The sequence below is a fragment of the Xiphophorus hellerii genome, chromosome 21 (genome assembly GCF_003331165.1).
Source record: "Xiphophorus hellerii strain 12219 chromosome 21, Xiphophorus_hellerii-4.1, whole genome shotgun sequence".
Taxonomy (NCBI): domain Eukaryota; kingdom Metazoa; phylum Chordata; class Actinopteri; order Cyprinodontiformes; family Poeciliidae; genus Xiphophorus; species Xiphophorus hellerii.
In genome coordinates, this window is record NC_045692.1 from 3,728,780 (window position 1) to 3,745,127 (window position 16,348).

Here is a 16,348-nt window from a genome sequence, read left to right on the forward strand (position 1 = left end):
TCTTAACATACCTGATATAATATTTATTAAAAAGTAGGAAATTATTCAAAAAATTCTAAGCAATACATAAAAACATGAATCACAAGAAGTGATTTGGATTACACAAATTTGTTCACAATTTAGTGCATTAAGATACTAAAAATGTAATACATGTATTTAAACAGGTAAACAAACCTATTTAAAATCCATTAAAGGAGCAGTATTCATAAAGACATTTACTTTTTTGATTGTTACATCATGTTATTCCTTCATTTAAAAAAACCTGGAGTGTCGGCTTGATTCTTTCATGTTTGATAAATTATTTAATCTCCATGGCAACCATTAAGCTGTGCAAAATACCTGGATGAAGGATGAAGCTCCTCCTCTGAGCTGTAGCTCACAAATCCCCTTGATCCCCCCTCAGCTCCTTCAGACTAGCCAGCAGCGATTAGCAAACACCTGGTGAAAGTGATCATCTGCTGAGCTCATTGTAGGAGCTGCTTCTCAGTGCATCACCAGTAACGACTTTGTTAAAGGGTTAATAGAGGAGCCATGTTGTGATCACTTCCTGAAGGCGGAGTTTCAGAAAGAGCAGGAGTTTTTAAAGAGACAGAGACCCAATTCCAAGAAGTTCAATTACAAAGTCAAGTCTCTTTTAAGTCATATTAGATATAGCCTTTTATAAGAACTGAAGGTAAGTTGGTTTGTTATAAAATAATACTGTGTGGCCGGAAAACACATAATACTGACTTGTTTCTGGGTCTGTGCAGACAAATCTTGCATTGTTTGTTTGTTTTTTTCTCTCAGATATTTCCAGGTTTTTTCTGGCAAAGTTGCAACTTTTCAAAATCAATAATTTCCTTGTTTTTTTTCCCCTGAAAATTTCTGATTTTTTTCTCTTTTTTGGTGGAAATTCAGTCCTTCTCTTTTTTCTACCTTCAATGGAAGCAATACACCATGGTACCGGTCAGTCGTTGCCCTCCCCCCCCACACTGGGTGAGCAGTGGTCTCAGTCTGGCTCCTGCCTGGTCCACCTTCCTGGATGAAGACCAAATCAAGAGACAAGAGTTCTTTGTGGGAGGACAGAGATGGGACAAAGACTTGAGACCAGAAGACGAGTTCTCCAGTGGATCCTTTATCTAGAAAATCCTGCATCTGCTTTCATTTCAGAGAAATTCCTTGCTGTGGAGCTATAAATGAATCTTAATTTGAAGGATCCAGTGATGTGTTTGCCCTGCAGGACCTGTGCTGCTTTTAAACACCACTTTCTGTGTGTCAGGTCCAACGGCGTCTCCTCTCCTCTCCTCTCCACCTGATAAGCCGTTTAAAGCTGACAGAGCAGGATCTGCTAAATGGAAACACGATGAAAGCGACCCACACTCAGCCGATTGCCTTGGCTTGCATCATTTCGCCTCCCTGGCTGAATTAGTGCTAACAAGGTGGCAATAAAACAAATGAGAGTCGTAACGCAGAGTTCAGGTTCTGAAGCGGTGCTGTGCTGCAGGGGCGGTGGTGGTGGTACCTGTGGGGGGTCACAGGTACCGCTGCAGGTTCTGGTCCAGACCTGAGTGAGTATCGGGTTCGCTGCAGCGGCTCCAGGGCCCGTACCCGGTTTAGATTTACCGCCTCCCTGGAACAGAGTGAGGAACGTCCCCTGCATCTGGTTTCCACTGACAAATCAAAGCCAGTTGTGGTGGGAGGGCAGCGCAGTTAACCAAAACAGGCCGCTTCATCATTTTTACGGCCAGTAGGAGTTTGCAGCTTTTAAATCTTTGTTCCTGTGGTCTGTTAGTCACCACTTCGGGTGGCTCCCAGCAGCGGCGAGGAGGAGAGGAAGGTGCAGATGCAGGTGGAGCCGAACAGACAGGCAGTCTCCGAGGACAGCAGGAGGTGGGGGAGGGGGGACGTGGACGGGATCAGGTTCAGGTTGGACTGCAGCGACGGCACAAACGGAAAGACGAGACGCCGGGATCGGTCGGTACGGCTGATGTCATTGTTACACTGAGTCGTTATGGTAACGTTGAGTTGTAACGTCTGAGTTGTTTCTCAGATCAAAACATGAGGAGATAAACAGTTATTGATGGGAAGAGTTTATTTAGCTCCGTTTAAGAGCAGCCATGTTGTTTCTCTGTAGAACTCCTTCAGCAACATGTTTAAAGTTGCAGTATTATGACCAATCAACTTTCTCCTTAGCTGTTTTATCTGTTTGGTTCTGGTTCTGCAGCCACAGAACCAGAACCAAACACAGAGAAGCAGCTTTCAGCTTTCAGAAAACAGCAAAACAGCCAAAACACAGAGTTCTAAAAACCCATCTGGTTACATAATAAATGAAACATTGACCAACATATTAATAAGTATAATTTTTGGTGAATGCACTCATTAAAATGTAATGTTTGCTCAGTTGTTGACTGTGTGGTGTTTTATTTTTAACTTTGTGATTTTCTTAAATGATTCTTAGATTTATTATGTAAAAACATAACATATGAACCGACTTGTTGCTAAAATGTGCTGCACAAATAAACTTGATTGATTGAAATATGAAATAGGGATTATTAGTTTAGTGGGAATGAATACAGTCAATTCAATTCACTCTTTTATCTGCCTGCTAAAACTCTCATGGACTGATGTTACAATACAGACAGATATCATTCACTCTCTCCTTTCATTTTCCGAGTTATTGTAAATTGAAAACTATCTTGTTGACGTTTCAACATTAAAGATTATGACTTTAAGAGCCTTCCTCTTCCACCTTCTCCTCCTCAAATCAAAGACTAACATTCCTCCTTCTTCCTGCTTCCAAACATATGAAGCTGGGTGGAGCCAACATCTGCTGAATGAGGAAGCTGATTGGCTGCTGCCTCTCTACACTGACAGGTGAGTCATAGATCAGAGTTCTAACTGGTTTCTGTGTTCAGGAAGTGAAACTCACACAGTCACTGTGACTGAGAGCAGAAATGGAGCAGAATCAGCTGGACAGTGAAACTTTCTCCTGTTCCATCTGTCTGGATCTACTGAAGGATCCAGTGACTACTTCCTGTGGACACAGCTACTGTATGAAGTGTATTAAAGCCCAGTGGGATGAAGAGGATCAGAAGGGAATCCACAGCTGCCCTCAGTGCAGGGAGACATTCACACCGAGGCCTGTGCTAAAGAAGAACACCATGCTAGCAGCTTTAGTGGAGCAGATGAAGAAGACTGGACTCCAAGCTGCTGCTGCTGCTGACCACTGCTATGCTGGACCTGAAGATGTGGCCTGTGATTTCTGCACTGGAAGAAAACTGAAAGCCATCAAGTCCTGTTTAGTCTGTCTGGCCTCTTACTGTGAGAAACACCTTCAGTCTCATTATGATTCAGCTACATTTAAGAAACACAAGCTGGTGGAGCCGAACAAGAACCTCCAGGAGAACATGTGCTCTAAGCATGATGAGGTGATGAAGATGTTCTGCCGCACTGATCAGAAGTGTGTCTGTCTCATCTGTTTAATGGAGGAACATAAAGGTCATGACTCAGTGTCAGCTGCAACAGAAAGGACTGAGAGGCAGAGAGAGCTGGAGGAGAGACGAGGAAACATCCAGCAGAGAATCCAGGACAGAGAGGAAGATGTGAAGCTGCTTCAACAGGAGGTGGAGGCCATCAATCACTCTGCTGATAAAACAGTGGAGGACAGTGAGAAGATCTTCACCCAGCTGATCCGTCTCCTCCAGAAAAGAAGCTCTGAGGTGAAGCAGCAGATCAGATCCCAGCAGGAAACTCAAGTGAGTCGAGTCAAAGATGTTCAGGAGAAGCTGGAGCAGGAGATCACTGAGCTGAAGAGGAAAGACGTTGAGCTGGAGCAGCTCTCACACACACAGGATAACAACCAGTTTCTCCTCAAATACCCCTCACTGCCAGAACTCAGTGAGTCGACACACTCATCCAGCATCAACATCCGTCCTCTGAGACACTTTGAGGACGTGACAGCAGCTGTGTCAGAGCTCAGAGACAAACTACAGGACATCCTGAGAGACAAATGGACAAACAACTCACTGATGGTCACTGAGGTGGATGTTCTACTGTCAGGACCAGAACCAAAGAGCAGAGCTGGGTTCTTAAAGTATTCATGTCAAATCACACTGGATCCAAATACAGTAAACACATGGCTGAGACTATCAGAGGGGAACAGGAAGGTGACAAGGATGAATAAATATCAGTCTTATTCTAGTCATCCAGACAGATTCACTGATTGGATTCAGGTTCTGAGTAGAAAGAGTCTGACTGGACGATGTTACTGGGAGATGCAGTGGAGCGGGACACAAGTTTATATGTCAGTCACATACAAAAATATCAGCAGAGCAGGAGGTGGGTATGAAAGTCGATTAGGATTTAATGACAAATCTTGGGCTTTAGTGTGTCTACAAAACAGTTTTAATTTTGTTCACAACAACAATTGGACCTCCATCTCAGGTCCAGGTTCCTCCAGAGTAGGAGTGTTCCTGGATCACACAGCAGGTCTTCTGTCCTTCTACAGAGTCTCTGAAACCATGACTCTCCTCCACAGAGTCCAGACCACATTCACTCAGCCACTGCTGGTTGGAGTTTGGGTTGGTAACCCTGGAGCCTCTGCAGAGTTTTGTAAACTAAAATAGATTTTCTCTTTTCTCTCTGATTGTTGATCAGGTTCTTGGTTCTGCTGTTCTGTTCTTCTTGATTTTTCTGTTGTAAATGTAGTTCTCTCTGTTCCTGGAGTCATGAAGGAAATCACTGCTGATGTTTTTATTTTTATATGACAGAAAAATATTTCTCTTAACACCCTTGGACACCAATTGTTTAGCCTTAATGTTTGTATTAGTATATTTTCCTGTTCTGGTTCTTTCATGTTGGTTTTGTTTAAATCAGTTAATATCAAAGTAAACTGAACTTTTTTTTTTCATTATCTTGATCCAAAGAAGAAACTGAAACTTAAACTTTGAACTGAAGCTGTTTTCTTCTCAAATCTTCAGCTTTAGATCAGAATAAATGTTTGATGTTTTGACTCTTTGGATTCATTCAATAAAACATCTTGATTACTGAGAAATGTGGAAAAATTTGTTACTTTTGTCATTTGGGCAGTGTCCTGTCTGATGTGGTGGTCAGTGACGTAGGAGCTCCACAGGGAACTGTGCTTTCTCCCTTTCTTTTCATCCTGTACACCACTGATTTCCAGTACAACTCTGAATCATGTCACCTACAGAAGTTTTCTGATGACTCGGCGGTTGTCGGGTGTATAGGGGATGGAGGGGAGGGGGAGTACAGGACACTGGTGGACAGCTTTGTGGAGTGGTCTGAGCAGAATCACCTGAGGCTCAACATTAGTAAGACCAGAGAGATGGTGATTGACTTCAGAAGGAAGAAGACATCTTCACGGCCACTGAAGATCAAAGGGGAAGTGGTGGAGGAGGTGGAGGATTACAAATACCTGGGAGTTGTAATCGGCAACAGACTGGACTGGGCATCTAACACTGATGCTGTGTGCAGGAAGGGGATGAGCAGACTCTATTTTTTAAGGAAGCTGAGATCCTTCAATGTGTGCAGCAAGATGTTGGAGACCTTTTATCACAGTGTTGTTGCCGGTGCCATCTTCTTTGCTGCTGTGTGTTGGGGAAGCAGCATCAGAGCCAGCGACTCTAATAGACTGGACAAAATCATCAGGAAAGCTGGCTCTGTACTGGGACTAAGGCTGGAGTCCCTGGAAACTGTGGTGGAGAGGAGGACACTGAAGAAGGTTCTGTCTATTATGGACAATAAACAGCACCCTCTCCACCACATAGTGGACAGACAGCGGAGCACCTTCTCACATAGACTGCTCCAGCTCCGCTGTCGTAGGGACAGATACAGGAAATCCTTCCTGCCACATGCCATCTCACTGTACAATAAAAGCTAAATCATTGTTCTGCACTAATCAGTCCAATTTCGCACAACTGCACTGTGGCACACTTGCTGTACATATATTTACATATACATATCTGCATTTTTTGAATCTTTGCAAGGACTGCTTTAAGTTGCTTTTTATATTGACAGCATGTCATATTTTAATTTTATTTTATCTTGTCTACAATTGCTACTCAGTGGTGGTTGTTGTGTGTCTTGTCTCTATGCTGTAACTGTGAAATAATTTCCCTGCTGGGATGAATAAAGTAATTCTATTCTATTCTATTCTATTTAAATTTCAGAAACATTCCCTTCAGAGTCTCATGTGATGCTTGGTTTCACTCTGCTTCCAGCACTGCAGCACAGAGATTACAGAAACAATAATTTATTGTTTCTGTAACCAATAGGTTAGCCTGTCAATCTGGATTCACACAAGCTTTGGATTCAAAGCTTGTGTGAATCCAGATTAAACCTAAAATCATTTATAGTTTTAAAAGGGCCGTCTCTGTACTGTTCATTCTCTTCCTCCTCCTCCTCCAAACAAAACCTGATATTCCTCCTTCTTCTTCCTGATTCCAAAAACATGAAGCTGGGTGGAGCCAACATCTGCTGAAAGTGGAAGCTGATTGGCTGCTGCCTGTCTACACTGACAAGTGAGTCATAGATCAGAGCTCTAACTGGTTTCTGTGTTCAGGAAGTGGAACTCACACAGTCACTGTGACTGAGAGCAGAAATGGAGCAGAATCAGCTGGACAGTGAAACTTTGTCCTGTTCCATCTGTCTGGATCTACTGAAGGATCCGGTTACTACTTCCTGTGGACACAGCTACTGTATGAAGTGTATTAATACCCAGTGGGATGAAGAGGATCAGAAGGGAATCCACAACTGCCCTCAGTGCAGGGAGACATTCACACCGAGGCCTGTGCTAAAGAAGAACACCATGCTAGCAGCTTTAGTGGAGCAGATGAAGAAGACTGGACTCCAAGCTGCTGCTGCTGCTGACCACTGCTATGCTGGACCTGAAGATGTGGCCTGTGATTTCTGCACTGGAAGAAAACAGAAAGCCATCAAGTCCTGTCTGGTCTGTATGGTTTCCTACTGTAAGAATCACCTCCAACCTCATCTTGATATCCCTGCAATGAAGAAACACAAGCTGGTGGAGCCGAACAAGAACCTCCAGGAGAACATGTGTTCTAAGCATGATGAGGTGATGAAGATGTTCTGCCGCACTGATCAGAAGTGTGTCTGTCTCATCTGTTTAATGGAGGAACATAAAGGTCATGACTCAGTGTCAGCTGCAACAGAAAGAACTGAGAGGCAGAGAGAGCTGGAGGAGAGACGAGGAAACATCCAGCAGAGAATCCAGGACAGAGAGGAAGATGTGAAGCTGCTTCAACAGGAGGTGGAGGCCATCAATCACTCTGCTGATAAAACAGTGGAGGACAGTGAGAAGATCTTCACTGAGCTGATTCGTCTCCTCCAGAAAAGAAGCTCTGAGGTGAAGCAGCAGATCAGATCCCAGCAGGAAACTCAAGTGAGTCGAGTCAAAGATGTTCAGGAGAAGCTGGAGCAGGAGATCACTGAGCTGAAGAGGAAAGACGTTGAGCTGGAGCAGCTCTCACACACACAGGATAACAACCAGTTTCTCCTCAAATACCCCTCACTGCCAGAACTCAGTGAGTCGACACACTCATCCAGCATCAACATCCGTCCTCTGAGACACTTTGAGGACGTGACAGCAGCTGTGTCAGAGCTCAGAGACAAACTACAGGACGTCCTGAAAGACAAATGGACAAACATCTCACTGATGGTCACTGAGGTGGATGTTCTACTGTCAGGACCAGAACCAAAGAGCAGAGCTGGGTTCTTAAAGTATTCATGTCAAATCACACTGGATCCAAATACAGCAAACACATGGCTGAGACTATCAGAGGGGAACAGGAAGGTGACATGGATGAATCAACATCAGTCTTATTCTAGTCATCCAGACAGATTCACTGATTGGTCTCAGATTCTTAGTAGAGAGAATCTGACTGGACGATGTTACTGGGAGGTGGAGTGGAGCGGGACACAAGTTCATATATCAGTTACATACAAGAATATCAGCAGAGCAGGAAGAGGGAATGAATGTGGATTAGGAAATAATGACAAATCTTGGGCTTTAGTGTGTCAACAAAACAGTTTTAATTTTCTTCACAACAACATCTGGACCTCCATCTCAGGTCCAGGTTCCTCCAGAGTAGGAGTGTTCCTGGATCACACAGCAGGTCTTCTGTCCTTCTACAGAGTCTCTGAAACCATGACTCTCCTCCACAGAGTCCAGACCACATTCACTCAGCCACTGCTGGCTGGAGTTTTGGTTGGTAACACTGGAGCCTCTGCACAATTTTATAAACTAAAATAGATTTCCTCTTTTCTCTCTGATTGTTGATCAGGTTCTTGGTTCTGATGTCTCTGTTCTGCTCTTCTTTATTTTTCTGTTGTAAATGTAGTTCTCTGTGTTCCTGGAGCCATGAAGGAAATCACTGCTGATGTTTTTATTTTTATAAAACATCAGCAGTGTCATAGAAAAATATTTCTCTAAACACCCCTGGACGCTAATATTTCAGCTTTAATGTTTGTATTAATATATTTTCATGTTCTGGTTCTTTCAAGTTGGTTTTGTTTAAATCAGTAAATATTAACTGAACTTATTTCTTTTTTCGTTATTTTGATCCAAAGACGAAACTGAAACTAAAGCTTAGAACTGAAGCTGTTTTCTTCTCAATTCTTCAACTTTACATTAGAATAAATGTTTGATGTTTTGACTCTTTGGATTCATTCAATAAAACATCTTAATTACTGAGAAGTGTGGAAAGATTTATGATTTTTGTCATTTAAATTTCAGAAACATTTCCTTCAGTCTCATGTGATGCTTGGTTTCACTCTGCTTCCAGCTCTGCAGCACAGAGATTACAGAAACAATCATTTATTACAGGAACCAATAGGTTAACCTGTCAATATAAACATTCAATCAATCAGTGACTTTATCCATAGAATATTTGGCTCTTGATTTTTGTTCTAATTTAGTTTTTTATTTCCTAAAATAACGTTAAAATTCAGTCTAAACATTTAATCTCTGTGCAGTTTAAGGTTTTTATCAAAGCTCTCATATGGAATCAGATTCAGAGAATAAACTGAGTAAATATTTAACTCTTGATTGTAAATGAAGAGACAAAGGTTTCAGTTCCAGCTCTGCTTTTTACTCCAAGCAGTAAAACTTGTTAACCCTCCATCTTCTATCTGTTCTTAAACACAGCAGCTCCTCTCTGACCACAGGTCTCCTTGTTTCGTTCCCTTCAGGTCTGGAAACAGACACACACCTCTAACACACCCAATGTTCACAGAGACAACAGGAGCAGCAATAGCTGTGAGGATTTGATTAGGACAGACTCATCCTGCTTTCAAAGACTCACACAGACTGCTATAGCCGCCGTATGAACACTAATGACTCCTCTCAGGTTTAACGGAGAAACAAATATAATCTGGTAACTAGTCTAGATAACTATCAATCTATCAGTTTTATCTATAAAGCACCTTCACACTAAAAGCAGATCAATAAAAACAACAAATAAAAACAAACAATTACCATCAAAACCCCACATGGAAAAACACAACTGCATGGAAAATACACAGACTGAGCAGAAATGATTTCATTCAGTAAATCCAGTTAAAAGTCGGGTAAAGACAGCAACATTTTCTGCGGCCCTCAGGTTCTCTAGCAGACCGTCGAACAAACTGGGCCACAACACAGGAAAGAAGCCTCACCATCAGTGTGAGTTCTGACTCTGGGAACTGTTAATAGTCCGGTGCCAGAGGACCTCAGGGGTTCCGCAGGGGTTCAGAAGGTAATATCAGCTCTGCAAGGTAAGATGGTGCAAGACCATTAAGACATTTCAAAATCAGTAAAAGAATCTTAAAATCAATCCTGAGACGTACTGGGAGCCAATGCAGCGATTTTAGAACAGGTGTGATGTGAGCCTGTGTTCTGGTCTGGGTTAGCACTGGAGCAGCAGAGTTTTGGAACAGCTGAAGGCTGGCAGAGTTTTTATAGAGAGACCAGAAACAACATTACAATAATCTATAGGCTGGAAATAAAAGCATCAGAGTCTCAGTGTTGGTGAGGGAGAGAATAGATTCAACTCTGGATATATTTATTAGATCAATCAATCAATCAATCAATCAAATTTTATTTGTATAGCACATTTCAGCAGCAAGGCATTTCAAAGTGCTTTACATCATATCAAACACAGAAACACAATGCAGCATAGAATCAACAATCAAAACACGACATTAAGAAAAGTTTCATCAATAAATTTGTAATTGATTACGTTTCAAATATAATCCTAAACAGGTGGGTATTTAGTCTAGATTTAAAGGAAGTCAGTTTTTGAGCTGTTTTACAGTTTTCTGGAAGTTTGAAGTTTCTTACAGTAGATGATAAAATCCTGTTTTAACTATTTGTTTAATATGCGGAAAAAAACTTTAGAGTCAAGAAGAACTCCCAGGCTTCTCACTTGGTTTGAAGGTTTAAAAGATGCAGTTTGTATTTTTTTTATTATAATTTCTTTCTGATCATCTGGTCCAATGACTAAACTTGTGAGTTTTGTCCTGGTTGAGCTGGAGAAAGTTCTGTGCCATCCAGGTCTTTATGTCTGAAATGTAATTAAAAAGTGCAGTGATTGGCTGGGGGTCGTCACAGACAATGAGATGTAGAGCTGAGTGTCATCAGCAGAACTGTGGAAGCTGATTCCATGGTTCCTGATGACGCCACCAAGCGGCAACATGTACAAGTTAAAAAGTAGAAGACCTAAAATAGAGCCTTGCGGGACGCCATAGTTAACATCATAGATCTGTGAGGAACATGTATCCATACTGACCAGAAAAGTTCCATCTGTGAGATAGAACCACTGAAGAACAAAACCAGAAAGGCCAACCAGATGCTGTAATCGATTTCAAAGAATTTGGTGATCCACTGGATCAAAGCACTCAGACCCAACAGAACAAGAACTGAGAGCTTGTGTGAATCCAGATTAAGCCTAAAATCATTTAGATATTTTAAAATGGCCGTCTCTGTAATGTTCGTCCTCTTCCTCCTCCTCCTCCAAACAAAACCTGATATTCCTCCTTCTCCTTCCTGCTTCGAAACACATGAAGCTGGGTGGAGCCAACATCTGCTGAAGGTGGAAGCTGATTGGCTGCTGCCACTCTACACTGACAGGTGAGTCATAGATCAGAGCTCTAACTGGTTTCTGTGTTCAGGAAGTGAAACTCACACAGTCACTGTGACTGAGAGCAGAAATGGAGCAGAATCAGCTGGACAGTGAAACTTTGTCCTGTTCCATCTGTCTGGATCTACTGAAGGATCCGGTTACTACTTCCTGTGGACACAGTTACTGTATGAAGTGTATTAATACCCAGTGGGATGAAGAGGATCAGAAGGGAATCCACAGCTGCCCTCAGTGCAGGGAGACATTCACACCGAGGCCTGTGCTAAAGAAGAACACCATGCTAGCAGCTTTAGTGGAGCAGATGAAGAAGACTGGACTCCAAGCTGCTGCTGCTGACCACTGCTATGCTGGACCTGAAGATGTGGCCTGTGATTTCTGCACTGGAAGAAAACTGAAAGCCATCAAGTCCTGTCTGATCTGTATGGTTTCCTACTGTGAGAATCACCTCCAACCTCATCTTGATGTTCCTGCAATGAAGAAACACAAGCTGGTGGAGCCGAACAAGAACCTCCAGGAGAACATGTGCTCTAAGCATGATGAGGTGATGAAGATGTTCTGCCGCACTGATCAGAAGTGTGTCTGTCTCATCTGTTTAGAGGTGGAACATAAAGGTCATGACACAGTCACAGCTGCAACAGAAAGAATTGAGAGGCAGAGAGAGCTGGAGGAGAGACGAGGAAACATCCAGCAGAGAATCCAGGACAGAGAGGAAGATGTGAAGCTGCTTCAACAGGAGGTGGAGGCCATCAATCACTCTGCTGATAAAACAGTGGAGGACAGTGAGAAGATCTTCACCCAGCTGATCCGTCTCCTCCAGGAAAGAAGCTCTGAGGTGAAGCAGCAGATCAGATCCCAGCAGGAAACTCAAGTGAGTCGAGTCAAAGATGTTCAGGAGAAGCTGGAGCAGGAGATCACTGAGCTGAAGAGGAAAGACGCTGAGCTGGAGCAGCTCTCACACACACAGGATAACAACCAGTTTCTCCTCAAATACCCCTCACTGCCAGAACTCAGTGAGTCGACACACTCATCCAGCATCAACATCCGTCCTCTGAGACACTTTGAGGACGTGACAGCAGCTGTGTCAGAGCTCAGAGACAAACTACAGGACATCCTGAGAGACAAATGGACAAACAACTCACTGATGGTCACTGAGGTGGATGTTCTACTGTCAGGACCAGAACCAAAGAGCAGAGCTGGGTTCTTAAAGTATTCATGTCAAATCACACTGGATCCAAATACAGCAAACACAAGGCTGGGACTATCAGAGGGGAACAGGAAGGTGACAGTGATAAATCAACATCAGTCTTATTCTAGTCATCCAGACAGATTCACTGGTTGGCCTCAGGTTCTGAGTAGAAAGAGTCTGACTGGACGATGTTACTGGGAGGTGGAGTGGAGAGGGAAACGGGTTCATATATCAGTTACATACAAAAATATCAGCAGAGCAGGAGGTGGGACTGAATGTGGATTAGGATTTAATGACAAATCTTGGGCTTTAGTGTGTCTACAAAACAGTTTTAGTTTTCTTCACAACTACATCTGGACCTCCATCTCAGGTCCAGGTTCCTCCAGAGTAGGAGTGTTCCTGGATCACACAGCAGGTCTTCTGTCCTTCTACAGAGTCTCTGAAACCATGACTCTCCTCCACAGAGTCCAGACCACATTCACTCAGCCACTGCTGGCTGGAGTTTGGGTTGGTAACCCTGGAGCCTCTGCAGAGTTTTGTAAACTAAAATAGATTTTCTCTTTTCTCTCTGATTGTTGATCAGGTTCTTGGTTCTGCTGTTCTGTTCTTCTTGATTTTTCTGTTGTAAATGTAGTTCTCTCTTTCTGGAGCCATGAAGGAAATCACTGCTGATGTTTTTATTTTTATATGATAGAAAAATATTTCTCCACATGAAAATCGAAAATTCTCTGGGCTTTAATATTTTAGCTTTAATATTTGTATTAATATATTCTTCTATGCTCCACAAATCTGGAACAAACTTCCAGAAAACAACAAATCAGCTGAAACACTGAGTTATTTTAAGTCTAGAATAAATGAAACATTGACTAACATATTAATATGTATAATTTTGGTGATGGCCTTATCAAAATGTAACGTTTGTTCAATTGTTGACTGTGTGGTGTTTTCTTTATAACTTTGTGATTTTCTGTCTTTATCATGTAAAGCATCTTGGACCGACTTGTTGCTGAAATGTGCTGCACAAATAAACTTGATTGATTTATTAAAATATGGAAGTTGTAAGTTCAGTGGGTATGAATACTCTTGACTCTTTTATTCAAACAGAATTAAACAAGAACTTGTCATATGGAGGCCCTGACATGTTCATTGATAGAAATGTGCTTCTGAGAGATGAACTAAGAATGTTGAGAGAGAGAAACTGGATTTAGCAATTAATCCATGATGGTTTGTTGCTTGTATAAATTTGAAAATTTTTTGCAACTGTTAAAAAATTTGAGAATGGAATCAAATCGACTGAGAAAAATTGCAATAATAAACAGTTGATTCGGCTCACTCTGCTAACTGCCTGGTTGAAACTCCCACAGACTGCAGCTTTAACAGACAAACATCCCTCAATCTCTACTTTTGTTTACTGAGGCTGTTTGTCACATCACTGCAGAAACACACCAGGGTGTGGACATTCCTGTAGAGATTGGAATAGATTTCAGAGACCTGAGTTTCGGTGACTTAGTTACGTTGAAATGAAAACTATTTTGTTGATGTTTCAACATTAAATTTTATCACTAAAAGAGTCTTCCTCTTCCTCCTCCTGGAATCAAAGCCTGATATTCCTCCTTCTTTCTGCTTACAAACACATGAAGCTGGGTGGAGCCAACATCTGCTGAAGGTGGAAGCTGATTGGCTGCTGCCACTCTGCACTGACAGGTGAGTCATAGATCAGAGCTCTAACTGGTTTCTGTGTTCAGGAAGTGAAACTCACACAGTCACTGTGACTGAGAGCAGAAATGGAGCAGAATCAGCTGGACAGTGAAACTTTCTCCTGTTCCATCTGTCTGGATCTACTGAAGGATCCAGTGACTACTTCCTGTGGACACAGCTACTGTATGAAGTGTATTAAAGACCAGTGGGATGTAGAGGATAAGAAGGGAATCCACAGCTGCCCTCAGTGCAGGGAGACATTCACACCGAGACCTGTGCTAAGGAAGAACACCATGCTAGCAGCTTTAGTGGAGCAGATGAAGAAGACTGGACTCCAAGCTGCTGCTGACCACTGCTATGCTGGACCTGAAGATGTGGCCTGTGATTTCTGCACTGGAAGAAAACTGAAAGCCATCAAGTCCTGTCTGGTCTGTCTGGCCTCTTACTGTGAGAAACACCTTCAGTCTCATTATGATTCAGCTACATTTAAGAAACACAAGCTGGTGGAGCCGAACAAGAACCTCCAGGAGAACATGTGCTCTAAGCATGATGAGGTGATGAAGATGTTCTGCCGCACTGATCAGAAGTGCGTCTGTCTCATCTGTTTAGAGGTGGAACATAAAGGTCATGACACAGTCACAGCTGCTACAGAAAGAACTGAGAGGCAGAGAGAGCTGGAGGAGAGACGAGGAAACATCCAGCAGAGAATCCAGGACAGAGAGGAAGATGTGAAGCTGCTTCAACAGGAGGTGGAGGCCATCAATCACTCTGCTGATAAAACAGTGGAGGACAGTGAGAAGATCTTCACCCAGCTGATCCGTCTCCTCCAGGAAAGAAGCTCTGAGGTGAAGCAGCAGATCAGATCCCAGCAGGAAACTCAAGTGAGTCGAGTCAAAGATGTTCAGGAGAAGCTGGAGCAGGAGATCACTGAGCTGAAGAGGAAAGACGTTGAGCTGGAGCAGCTCTCACACACACAGGATAACAACCAGTTTCTCCTCAAATACCCCTCACTGCCAGAACTCAGTGAGTCGACACACTCATCCAGCATCAACATCCGTCCTCTGAGACACTTTGAGGACGTGACAGCAGCTGTGTCAGAACTCAGAGACAAACTACAGGACATCCTGAGAGACAAATGGACAAACATCTCACTGATGGTCACTGAGGTGGATGTTCTACTGTCAGGACCAGAACCAAAGAGCAGAGCTGGGTTCTTAAAGTATTCATGTCAAATCACACTGGATCCAAATACAGTGAATGGAAGGCTGGGACTATCAGAGGGGAACAGGAAAGTGACATGGACGCATCAACCTCAGTCTTATTCTAGACATCCAGACAGATTCACTAATTGGCCTCAGGTTCTGACCAGAGAGAGTCTGACTGGACGATGTTACTGGGAGATGCAGTGGAGCGGGACACAAGTTCATATATCAGTTACATACAAGAATATCAGCAGAGCAGGAGGTGGGCATGAATGTAGATTAGGATATAATGACAAATCTTGGGCTTTGGTGTGTCTACAAAACAGTTTTAGTTTTCATCACAACATCTGGACCTCCATCTCAGGTCCAGGTTCCTCCAGAGTAGGAGTGTTCCTGGATCACACAGCAGGTCTTCTGTCCTTCTACAGAGTCTCTGAAACCATGACTCTCCTCCACAGAGTCCAGACCACATTCACTCAGCCACTGCTGGTTGGAGTTTCAGTTGGTATTGGAACCTCTGCAGAGTTTTGTAAACTAAAATAAATTTCCTCAATTTTTCTCTGATTGTTGATCAGGTTCTTGGTTCTGATGTCTCTGTTCTGCTGTTCTGTTCTTCTTCATATTTCTATTGTAAATGTAGTTCTCTGTGTTCCTGGAGCCATGAAGGAAATCACTGCTGATGTTTTTATTTTTATGACAGAAAAATACTTCTCCACATTGGCCAACATATTAATATGTATGATTTTGGTGATGGCCTTATCAAAATGTAATGTTTGTTCAATTGTTGACTGTGTGGTGTTTTCTTTATAACTTTGTTATTTTCTGTTTTTATCTTGTAAAGCATCTTGGACCGACTTGTTGCTGAAATGTGCTGCACAAATAAACTTGATTGATTTAATAAAATATGGAAGTTGTAAGTTCAGTGGGTATGAATACTCTTGACTCTTTTATTCAAACAGAATTAAACAAGAACTTGTCATATGGAGGCCCTGACATGTTCATTGATAGAAATGTGCTTCTGAGAGATGAACTAAGAATGTTGAGAGAGAGAAACTGGATTTAGCAAATAATCCATGATGGTTTATTGTTCGTATAAATTTGAAAAATGTTTTGCAAATGTTAAAAAA

At 42.5% G+C, this 16,348-nt stretch overlaps 3 protein-coding genes across 6 annotated transcripts; all 3 read left to right on the forward strand.

Annotated features, from left to right (window-relative positions):
• Positions 1-514: 514 nt before the first annotated feature.
• Positions 515-13,388, forward strand: LOC116711391 (tripartite motif-containing protein 16-like). 4 transcript variants are annotated; one of them, XM_032550705.1, is made up of 4 exons: positions 515-1,953; positions 2,790-2,853; positions 11,062-11,125; positions 11,269-13,388. In XM_032550705.1, exon 4 carries the CDS (start codon positions 11,305-11,307, stop codon positions 12,871-12,873), a length of 1,569 nt encoding a protein of 522 aa, XP_032406596.1. In that variant the 5' UTR covers positions 515-1,953; positions 2,790-2,853; positions 11,062-11,125; positions 11,269-11,304; the 3' UTR covers positions 12,874-13,388. The 4 variants fall into 4 exon arrangements, with proteins under 4 accessions (XP_032406596.1, XP_032406597.1, XP_032406594.1 ...); XM_032550706.1 differs by lacking the exon at positions 2,790-2,853; XM_032550703.1 differs by lacking the exons at positions 2,790-2,853; positions 11,062-11,125; positions 11,269-13,388 and adding an exon at positions 2,895-5,032.
• LOC116711392 (tripartite motif-containing protein 16-like) lies at positions 6,573-13,388 on the forward strand. Its single transcript, XM_032550707.1, has 2 exons — positions 6,573-8,321; positions 12,912-13,388. Exon 1 carries the CDS (start codon positions 6,599-6,601, stop codon positions 8,267-8,269), a length of 1,671 nt encoding a protein of 556 aa, XP_032406598.1. The 5' UTR covers positions 6,573-6,598; the 3' UTR covers positions 8,270-8,321; positions 12,912-13,388.
• Positions 13,389-14,022: 634 nt separating this feature from the next.
• LOC116711395 (tripartite motif-containing protein 16-like) lies at positions 14,023-16,202 on the forward strand. Its single transcript, XM_032550709.1, has one exon. It carries the CDS (start codon positions 14,106-14,108, stop codon positions 15,762-15,764), a length of 1,659 nt encoding a protein of 552 aa, XP_032406600.1. The 5' UTR covers positions 14,023-14,105; the 3' UTR covers positions 15,765-16,202.
• Positions 16,203-16,348: the final 146 nt, after the last annotated feature.

Coding starts and splice junctions, on each gene's coding strand:
- LOC116711392 (XM_032550707.1), top strand. CDS start 6,599: ATGGAGCAGAATCAGCTGGACAGTGAAACTTTGTCCTGTTCCATCTGT.
- LOC116711391 (XM_032550703.1), top strand. CDS start 2,934: ATGGAGCAGAATCAGCTGGACAGTGAAACTTTCTCCTGTTCCATCTGT.
- LOC116711395 (XM_032550709.1), top strand. CDS start 14,106: ATGGAGCAGAATCAGCTGGACAGTGAAACTTTCTCCTGTTCCATCTGT.